The 11,242-nt window shown below is 38.5% G+C and overlaps 1 protein-coding gene across 1 annotated transcript; it reads right to left on the bottom strand.

The window, feature by feature from the left end:
* Positions 1–8,229: 8,229 nt before the first annotated feature.
* Positions 8,230–10,620, bottom strand: si:dkey-15h8.17 (uncharacterized protein LOC100034454 homolog; the record flags this gene model as incomplete). Its single annotated transcript, XM_039806206.1, is given in 3 exon segments — positions 8,230–8,522; positions 8,993–10,187; positions 10,440–10,620. Coding segments are annotated over 3 exon segments (1,500 nt in total), but the record flags the coding sequence as incomplete, so codon positions are not given.
* Between the last annotated feature and the right edge of the window lie 622 nt (positions 10,621–11,242).

The raw sequence follows: 11,242 nt of genomic DNA, 5'->3' as shown, positions 1-11,242 counted from the left end.
ATTTCAGCATGTTAGCCCATTAGCCTGTTAGCTCCTACCTGGTATTTAAGCATGTTAGCCCGTTAGCTCCTACCTGGTATTAGAGCATGTTAGCCCGTTAGCTCCTACCTGGTATTTGAGCATGTTAGCCCGTTAGCCTGTTAGCTCCTACCTGGTATTTAAGCATGTTAGCCCGTTAGCTCCTACCTGGTATTTGAGCGTGTTAGCCCGTTAGCATGTTAGCCCGTTAGCTCCTGTACCCGGTATTTGAGCCGTAGTTAGCCCGTGTAGCATGTTAGCCCAGTTAGCTCCTACCTGGTATTTGAGCATGTTATCTTTATTTCTTATTAAATTTTTAAATCTAATATTTAACAAAAAACTCTTATCAAAAAAAAAATACATTAATAAATTTAAAAAAAAAAAAAAATAAAAAAACAAAATCATAAAACTACAAAAATTAATAAAATCAATTCAAAAATAAATAAAAAGTATCTCTCCCATCCCCCTTGCCGAAGAAACGAACTTTTTACGCTTAACCCTTCTCTCCCCCCTAGAGTGTTAAAGCCAAAACCAAACACCTAAAACAACACAACACAACAAAACAAAACAAAAAACATAAAAACACATTCAACACACAAACCACAAAAAAATAAAAAAAAAACAAAAACCTAAACCATAAAACCACACACAAAACACCAAACAAAACATATTATTCAGACCAGTTACCTTCTTCCTTTTTTTTTCCTTGTTTTTTTTTTTTTTTTCCCCCTTCTGCCCCTCTTTTTTTTTTTTTTTTTTTTTTTTTTCTTTTTTCCCTATCTCATTTTTTTTTTTTTTTTCCTTTCTTTCTTCCCACCTTTTTTTTTCTCCCTTTTTTTTCTTTTTTATTATCACCTTTTTTACTTCCTCCCATAATATACATTTTTTTTTATTATTTCCCACACATTTTATTCTTTTACACCACCTTAATAAAAATTTCAAAAAACATCAGATCACATGAAATCACTCCAGATCAGATCAGATCACATGAGATCAGACCACTCCACACACTGCATGAAAAGTGGGATTTCCGTCCCCGTAAATGCCTGTAAATGCCCGGAAATCCCCCTAATTTTCGGCAGTTATCGACAATTTACAGGCTGCGAACGTCACGGTCGTCTGTGCCACAAATTGTCGGAAACGAACCATGACGTATGTGGAGAGCCCCCGCGGAGGTGTTAAAGGATCTAATTAGAATATGAATAGGCGCCTGGCCAGAGAACGTCTGGCCTGGCTGGAATTTACTCACTCAGGATTGGCTGAAACCACTACTTTTAAACAAGAAAAATCTCTCGTGATTGGTTGACAGGTCTGTCATGGGTTAGGTTATTGGTCAACCTGGGCCATTATTATTATAATATAATATATATATATATATATATATAAATATATATATATATATATATTTATTTATGTATTATATATTTATTTCATATGCTATGTTGTATATTCATGTCATGGTTATCCTAATTAAAATGATTTGCCAGGAACGTGCTGTTTATTCAAAGATAGAGCTTTATTGACACAAAACACAAACGCAATTCGGTCCATTTAGCAGACGTCTGTGGTGCGTTGTCCTGTATTTTGGATCATCAGGTCTATGGTGGCGCACTTCCAAATGTCCACCTCACCCGCAGCCAGCACTCTGTCTCGCTTCCAGCAGCTGTAAAATCAATCAATAAAGACAGTCAGTACTGTGCGATGCGTATGGACACAACACATCTATGAATGCACCTGAAAAATATTCACATTAACCAAACGGATCTAATCTTACCCTCTTTTCTTCTCGACCGACTCCGAGCTGAACTCTTCACAGCTTCTGCCCGCGATGCCACATCTGGTTGTTTCTAGCTGAAGCTCCTGCTGCTGTCTCGTAATATGTCTTACAGGCAGCTGGAAAACAATTAAATGAGAGTGGTATGAACAAAAAAAAAAAAAACATAAGTCACAGTAAAATTAAACATGGAAAGATGAAAAAGTAAAAAATACTTACAATGGCGTCATTATCAGCATCATGTAAATCTGGACTTGCAGACGTAGCTCCGAGCAAATATAGGTCACAGCCTGGTTATGAGACGAGGTCTGTAATAATAATAATAAAAAAGTACGGTTAAGATCGGTATCTATTAACGTATGAATTAATGAAGTTCATTCAATGAAAGCATATTCTTTAAATCTTACCCTTGCTCCGGTTCGTAGCGCCTACTACAATTTGTCTCCGAGTTGTGAAGACGGCGGACTGCTTTCTGAAAATTACAAGATAATAAAAATATACTTTTATAAAACAACTCACCCTCTCAGCTCTGCCTCAATAATGAATGGCGCTGAAAGCAGCCACAGCTCTGTGCTGCTCGCGTTTAAACTTGGTGGGGTTAAAACATTACTGCCAAGTCTAAGTAGCCTGTTTAACATCCAAAGACAGTCACTGTACGATCAAGAGTTAATAAACAGTACAGACTAGCTCGCCGTTTCATTAATAATCATATACTTACGTTGTCTTCTTTTCTGTGAGCGCATCTCTGGAGCCCCGGAGGTGACATGGAGGAGAGAAAAAACGCTCCAAACGTCTTGAACAACTCCTGTGTGTTTCCAAGTGAAGTTTGACAGAGTGTACCGACAACTCTTTTACCATTTGGCCTGAACTATTAAATATTCCCATATTTCGGAAGCTTTTGCTCTAACTCTCGGACTCATCTCCCGCCGCTATTTTTCAAATGGAAGCAGTGAGGGCGGGGGTAGGGGGGGGGCAGAGTGATAGAGAGACCGTGGAGCAGATTAACCAGCAGGGCGCGAACAGCGCACATACTGGTGTGGAGGTGAATTACAGTGAGTTATAATGGATTACTGGGGAAGTTTAATAACAATAGGACTATTGAAGTCTGGATTATGAGGCCATTTCAGCAGAGCCAACAGCTTCATATGCCATGGACATGTGAATATGGTGCTGAATTTGCCAGTATTTTAAGAAGAGAAATGGTTGGGACCTTGTCATGCAATGACAAAGCTGATATGCTTTATGTGAAGCCCAGTGTTCTGGTGTCAGCAGAAAGACTTCTCTTAGAAAACTGTCCAGTGGAGCCTCTGTCTCCATTCCACCAGACAATGTTGGATGAGCAAGACCAAAGAAAGGTCACTGTAGTCCTGTCACTATGCACAGTGGTTGAGCTCGAGGAGACTGTGAATGAATCATAGACTGCACATTTTACCTTTGTGGCAAAGCCTGATTAAAACTAATTGTTGAAATAAATTATTTTGTGTATCTTTTTTACATAACATTAGTCATTACTAATGACATACGTAATTAATCTAGCATACTTCCATTAAATAAATCAATTCAAGCTAAAATTGAAGAGTCTACAATTAGGCTATACTGAGTTTGATCTATTTTAAGAGATTTTCTTAAAATGAAGTTAATACCTTTTAGAAAAATGTCACCTGGGGTAAAACTCCCCCTGCTGCCCTGATTTGCATTTGTATAGCTCACAGCATTTTCATTTACATGTGAAAGCCTCCCTTAGAATTAGAGGGAGGGGGGGTCATGGGGGGACAACTGCCAAGAAAGGCCCACGTCAATTTCCGACAATTCACGGCAGTTTTCGGTGTTGCCTGTAAATTGATATCCTTGGCTTTACAGTTGTTCAAAGCCGTAATAATATCAATAACTTCTGGTTCTGTGAATTCTTGGATATAAAATTTGGGATGAGCATTGTCAGGTAGAGTAGAAACCTGCTGATCAGAACCCTTGAAAGATGTGAATTGTTCACCAAATCTTCTATTGATTTAACGAAGAAGGAATTAAGCTCCTGTGCCAGAACAACAGGGTCTCTCACCAGCAGATTCATTTTTAATTCTAAACCTTTAGTTTCCTGCTTGGGTTGTTTACCTGTCAATTAATTTATGTTCTGCCATATTCTTTTGCTGTCACCTCTAGGGTTTTCAATAATTTGGATAAAAAAGTTTGCTTTGGCCTTTCGTAATTCGGACATAACTTTATTCTGGCTCCTGTAAAGTTAAGTCTGTCTATATTAAGTCCAGATTTAATTGATTTTAGGAGTAACTGATCCCTATGCTTTATTAGCTTTAAACAGGCAGGGTTGAGACAGGGGAGAGAGTTGGACCTCTTTCTCCCATGGTGCCCCCTCCTGGAGAAAGAGAGGACAACCTCATCGACCTTCGAGAGAAATAAGTCACTGCCAGTGTCTGCATCCTCGCATTCCATAAGACCAAACCAGTCAATATCTTTCAAAGCTCTATGCACATTTTCTAGTTGGTTCTTGGGGATTGTCATATTACAGTTTTTTCCAATTGCTTACACACAAAATCTTTTCATGTCACACAATTTTTGAAATCTCTCACTCAAAGTGCAAAACTACACAGCAAATCTCCAAAACCATAAGCTATTTCTCAGCCTTTCACTCAGTTTTCAATTGCATAAAACACTTTTTTCAAAACATTACAGCTCCAGTTTCTTCCAACTACGCCTATTGTCTAAAATCAAAGGCTTTCTCACCGCGAGAACTCTGGAAAAGGCGGTTCATGCGTTCATCACGTGCCGGCTAGATTACTGCAACTCACTTTACTGTGGTATATCTAGTTCCCAAATTGCCCGTCTTCAGTTAGTTCAAAATGCTGCAGCCAGACTTATTTTTAACTGTCGCAAATATGACCATATCTCTCCTATTCTCAAATCTCTACACTGGTTGCCCGTTCGACAGAGAATAGATTTCAAAATCCTTCTCTTTGTCTTCAAATCTCTACATAACTTAGCTCCCGTCTACCTATCCAAACTCATTCATCCGTACACCCCTCTCAGAAGCCTAAGATCACACGACCAGGCTCTGCTGGTGGCCCCTGGTGCCAGACTAAAGCGGAGAGGGGAGTGAGTGTTTGCGGTGGCAGGGCCTCGTCTGTGGAACAGCCTGCCTTTAGAGATCAGAACGGCCCCCAACCTCGCTATCTTCAAGTCGTTGGTAAAAACCTACCTATTCTCATTAGCATATTGATTTCCTATGTGAGTTGTCCTTTTGTATATTTGAGTCAGTGTTTTAAGGTTGCTCTTAGCCCTGTTGTTTTTATTATGTGTTTTACGCGCTGTCTTGCTGATTTTATGTTTTTTTATGCTAGCTCTGTAAAGCACTTTGGTCTGTCTAGCGGCTGTTTAAATGTGCTATTTAAATAAATGAACTTGAACTTGATTACACACTTTACCTAAGACACAAAAATCTAACAGGAAGTGACTTGCTATCCATTTCTAAACACAACCAATCAAAATGCTACACTTATTTACCAGGGCACACACACACACTCACTCCTCACATTTGCAAACACATTATGTCAAAACTGAACACTAACCAATCATTGCTTTAGTATAGGCCTATACATAGGTCAAAGGTCAGATTACCAGTTTGGAACAATGGATGCCAACAATAGACAGAGAGGAAGAGGAGTAGGAGGAAGAGACAGGGGATAACAACGAGGAGGAGGAGGAGGAGGGAAGAAGAGGAAGAAGGAGAGCCATCTCTGATGAGATCAGGGAGAGAAGCCCATCTTGAGTAGCTTTAAGGTGGCGTCCATACTGCATGCAACTATGACTATTTCAGCAAAACACTGTAAAATTTTTCACTGTAAATTCAAAGCAAATTGCTGGCTACTAGTTGCATTACTTTCACAGTAATTTCACAGTAATTTACTGGTACTATTTTACAGTAAATTACAATAAATCCACAGCTATATACTGTAACTTCACAGCAGTCGGGCACACCTATTTACTGTAATAAAGCAGCATTTAGCTGTGAAATTACATTATGTTGCTGTATATAATCACAATAATATCCTGTATATTTTCATTTTTACTGTAAAAGTAATGCAACTCAGTAGCCAGCAATTTGCTGTGAATTACATTATTTTAAGGTATCTTGCTGTATATAATCACAATAATATCCTGTATATTTTGAATTTTTACTGTAAAAGTAATGCAACTCAGTAGCCAGCAATTTGCTTTGAATTTACAGTGAACACTGTAAATTTGACGTGATTTTCCCAGACCTATACCAACATGTTAAAAATAAAAACAAAGCAAATACCAGTTTAACATTTTAATGAATAAAACTACAAAACATTTATACATTTAAAGATTATCTTCAACAACAACAATACTAGGGCTGTCCTCGACTAAAGAAATTCTTAGTCGACTAACACTTATAGGATTTAGTTGACTAATCGATTAGTTGATTTAATTGACAGAGCTGTGCGCTTTGAGAGGTGGTTAAGACTAGAAAAGCACAATATAAATGTAGTTAATTAACCATCTGTAAAACTGAGTTTCTCCACAATTAATCCTGCAAAAGCACCACTTTAAATCTTGTGTTTACCATAAATGTGCTCATGAGTTTCTTGGAAATAAGTAATCAAGCATGAATAAGCATACAAAATGACTAATGGACTAAAGAAATCTTAGTCAACTAAGACCAAAACGACCGATTAGTCGACTAATCGACTAAGAGGTGGCAGCCCTAAACAATACTACAACCATCTTGCTGTCTATGTGGGTCCAAGTACAGAAAAAGACATTGGCCAATGTGATAATGACATAGTTCACCTCACAGGAATGCATTGGTACATTTCAACATTATCATAACTCTTGTGTTGTCTTTCTGTCAAACCACAGTTTGTTTTTGCTTTTTCCAGCGTTTTAAATTGTTACATTTTTTTCAACACAATTTCAGCGCTTATTTCTACGTCCCATATTTTCTGATATAAAAAATAAATTGAAAATGGGTCAATTTGACCCGAAGTCAAAACAACAATACTACAACAACAATACTACAACCATCTTCCAATCAACAGAAACACAAATTAAAGCTCAGATAGAGTGTGTGTGTGTGTGTGTGTGTGTGTGTGTGTGTGTGTGTGTGAGAGAGAGAGTGTCTCATACACTATTTTGACAAAACTGTTGGGACACCAGACCATTACACTAACAAGGACTTTAATAACATTGATTAAACTAGTGCAGTGCTGAAAATGTGTTTGGAACGGGCTGTTTGCTTGGCTTGTGGTATTGCTGATTGTAGAATTCTTCAAAACCAAATTGTTCCCAGAGAGAGAGAGAGAGAGAGAGGGATACACACGGAGAGAGAGGGAAAGAAAGAGAGAGAGATACAATCGGAGAGAGAAAAAAACAGAGATACAAACGGAGAGAGAGAGAAAGAGATACACAGAGAAAGAGAGATACACAGAGAGAGAGAGAAAGAGAGAGATAGAGAGAGAGAAAAAGAGAGATATATATACATAGAGAGAGAGAGAAACACAGAGAGAGATATATACATAGAGAGAGATAGAGAAAGAGAGAGATATATATACATAGAGATAGAGAAAGAGATATATATACATAGAGCGAGATAGAGAAAGAGATATATATACATAGAGGCAGAGATAGAAAGAGATATATATACATAGAGATAGAGAGATATATATACATAGAGAGAGATAGAGAGATATATATACATAGAGATAGAGAAAGAGATATATATACATAGAGAGAGATAGAGAAAGAGATATATATACATAGAGATAGAGAGATATATATACATAGAGAGAGAGATAGAGAGATATATATACATAGAGAGAGAGATAGAGAGATATATATACATAGAGAGGGAGATAGAGAAAGAGATATATGTACATAGAGCGAGATAGAGAAAGAGATATATATACATAGAGAGAGATAGAGAAGAGAGATATATATATATATACATAGAGAGAGATATAGAGACAGATATATATACACAGAGATAGAGAAAGAGAGAGAGATATATATACATAAGAGATAAGAGAAACAGAGAGATAGAGATATATATACATAGAGAGAAAGAGATATATATACATAGAGAGAGAGATATAGAGACAGATATATATACATAGAGATAGAGAAAGATATATATATATATATATATATACATAGAGAGAGATAGAGAAAGATATATATATATATATATACATAGAGATAGAGAGAGAGAGAGAGATCTATATACATAGAGAGATAGAGAGAGAGAGAAACAGAGAGATAGAGATATATACATAGAGAGAGAGAAAGAGATATATATACACAGAGAGATATAGAGACAGATATATATATACAGAGAGAGAAAGAAACAGAGACATATAGATATATATACATAGAGAGAGAGAGAGAGGTATAGAGACAGAGATATATATACATAGAGAGATAGAGATATAGAGACAGAGATATATATATAGAGAGAGAGACATATAGAGCTTGCCATCAGTAATGTAATGCATGTCTTTGGAATGCAATGCCCCTGAATGTTAAAGTCCCTGTTGGTGTAATGGTCAGGTGTCCCTATACTTTAATCCTTTACATCTACATCGACATCCATTCAAAGTCCACAAGTTTTCTCACGAGTGTGCTCACATGTGGGTTGATGCCACTCAGCTGTTTGTTCTTCGATTTGGAGCCCATCTCAGGGTTAATACCCAAGAAGCACCTGCAAACAATATGCCAAGACAACAACTTTCAGTATTGCATGTTATATTGCTTATTATATTTTACAGTTAGAAGGAATGCTCCAGAGTAAAAACAACCGTGGGTCTATTTATGGCTGATAATGGGTTAAAACTTTCATTTGGGAGAAAAATTAAGTTAATCGAAGTTTTGTGAAAGACCATTATTTACATTAGCAAAAAAATACTTTATAGCGTGTTGCAGTGGGAATACGTCCATGTCAAAATAAATTGCTATTTATTATTATTATTTATATTATTGCTATATGAATTTGAGTCAATGGAATGCTAACGGGAGGTGATCGTTTTGTAGCATCAAAATGGCGCCATAGGGGTTCTGAGGCGAAGCTTACCCCCTTGGGGTGCGCGCATCCAGACCCTTACCGTGTTGTTGTAGGCGTGTGTATATAAGTGTGTGTGTGTGTGTGTAATGTACATTTGAGTGTTTCAATACCTTTGAATAAACTCCAGAGTACATGAGCCGTCCTCAGGATACTGCAGATTAAAGTTGGAATAGCTTGCAAAAACGGATTCAAATACATAAAAGACAGTTCACTGGTCTCCTGACAGAGGGTAATCAGAGAGAATGTTATGTATACTATCTAGTGTAAACACAGACTGCTTTTTAAAAATATTTTTTACACAACTTACATCAGTCTCAAGCACGATGGCACTCTTGGGCTCCTTAAAGTACGCCAACAGGAGCAGGAGGATACATGCAGCCTTGTCTGAAGCCTCTGGCTCGAAATTATTCAGGACGTCCTCAATCTCTGGATGGCGTTTGAGTTCCTGGCTGAACCAAATAAGTGTACTGCCTCTGTTTTTTAGGGCCTCTTGCAACTTAATGAGGATGGAGATATCTGTCAGCAGACTAAAGTGGGAGTAAAGGCCTCTCTGAGAGAAAAGAAAAGGCCATTCTTCCTTAATGTCTGAAATGGCAGGTGCAGGCAAACTGTTGAGGTACCGCCGCTGGATGACGTATGTCTTCTCCATCAAAGCTTCAGCTCTCCCTGCCCCGCCCATCCCTTCCTCTGAGTAGATGTTGTGCAGCTGCCTTTTCATTTCATCTAAGGTTGCCTCGGTCTCACCAGCAGGAAGTTCTGCAGGACACCACCTCACACATCCGTACCGATCCACAGGGCCTCTTGCCATCACTCCGGTTTCCTCAGCCACCCCAGTGGTGGGCCTTTTCTTTCTGCGTCGCTGTGCAAGAGTATTGTTTCTATTTTTATATTCCACTCTCGTTTTAATCTGCTGAAGAAGAGAGTGACAGCCATCTCCAAGAATGTCTCCGTTTCTACCAACATCAGCAAAACGTTTGGGATAATCCCTTACAATGCCCCGGACAATGCTGTGACATGTTGCTCTGGTTGGGTTCTGATCATGCTGAAGCATCTGGTCCACCACTGCCTTCACCATAGCTTGTCTGTCCCCTGGTGATGGTCTTGTTTGATTGTCCACTGCTGTTCGGATTGCTGCTGGCATCTGGTCCCACTTGACATGGAAGTCTGTGTACCATGACCTGCCAGGTAGTTTGGGTGAAGATAAAGCGTTCAGAGAGCTTTGGGAACCCAATGACGCCCGACATGGACTACTTGGGCGGGGTGGAGAGGCTACTGAAACACATTCTATTTCAAGCACCAGAAGTCCTACAAGTGAGAGGACAAGAAATTGTGAATAGATAAGAGGTAGATAAAGTATACTGAAACAAACAAACTTCACAGGTTGCAGAGCAAAATTATTGAAATGGTACGACTTGTACCATTCTGCTCTTATAGACCAACTGTCCATTAGCATCTCTAATGTTTAGGTCAGGTGAAGATAAGAATTCTTCAAATACTTAATATTTAAACTTAGTGTTTTGGGTTTGTTCAATCTATGGCATAAAAATATGGATTTACCTTCATTCATAAAAGCACTTAGCAATTTTCGACACTGGATTGGTCTGAGGTATTTCTCCAGGTCCTTCTCTTTTACCAAAACAAGGTCTGCCCTGCTTTCCACACCAAGCTCTTCAAACCCATCCAGCAAGGAATTCAGGGTTTCAACAGGGAGGCCCGGTAAAACTGATGAGAGCTTCTTTTATGGCTTGGCGATTGTGACGGGGCGCATGGCTGCCGTCACGGTAGCGATACGCTACCTATTTTTATTACAAAGACTGAGTGAAGAGGTTGCCTGTATGTTTGTTTGACTGTCTATGTTCGGTTTGTATACTGGTTTTATATAATCTGTCATTCATCGTATTCCCCATATTGATCCCGTAGTTGTGTGCACAATTTTAACATCTAATACTGCGGTGATTTGTTATCTAGGCCTAGTTATATTCCTCCATACATTGTTTATTGATTAAGACCGTACGGATTGTCACAAACTACACTTGTCATAATAATCAAGCGACCATGTATTTATTAACTATGTATATTTATTGACTTTAGAAGTCTTGTGACTTATTTATGAGGACGTAAGTCTGCTGCCAAATGTTTAGCTTTAGAGCTTTATGTATTTTTGCTGTATTAAGCCATTACGGCCTACTCACCTGAGCCACCCCTGTGTTTTATAGGTTGGTATGTTCCAATTTGAGGGGTGGCATCAGGCTATTTAGAGAGGCCATGTGTTTTCTCGGGACAGAGCTGGAATGGACTGGGAGGGAGTAGGACGTACGTCTGCTGGATGTCCTCTACGTGTTAACCTGATTTAAGGTCTA

The sequence above is a fragment of the Perca fluviatilis genome, chromosome 7, assembly GCF_010015445.1.
Source record: "Perca fluviatilis chromosome 7, GENO_Pfluv_1.0, whole genome shotgun sequence".
NCBI lineage: Eukaryota > Metazoa > Chordata > Actinopteri > Perciformes > Percidae > Perca > Perca fluviatilis.
The sequence above is the reverse complement of the archived record's forward strand: the minus strand, read 5'-3'. Positions and strand labels throughout refer to the sequence as shown.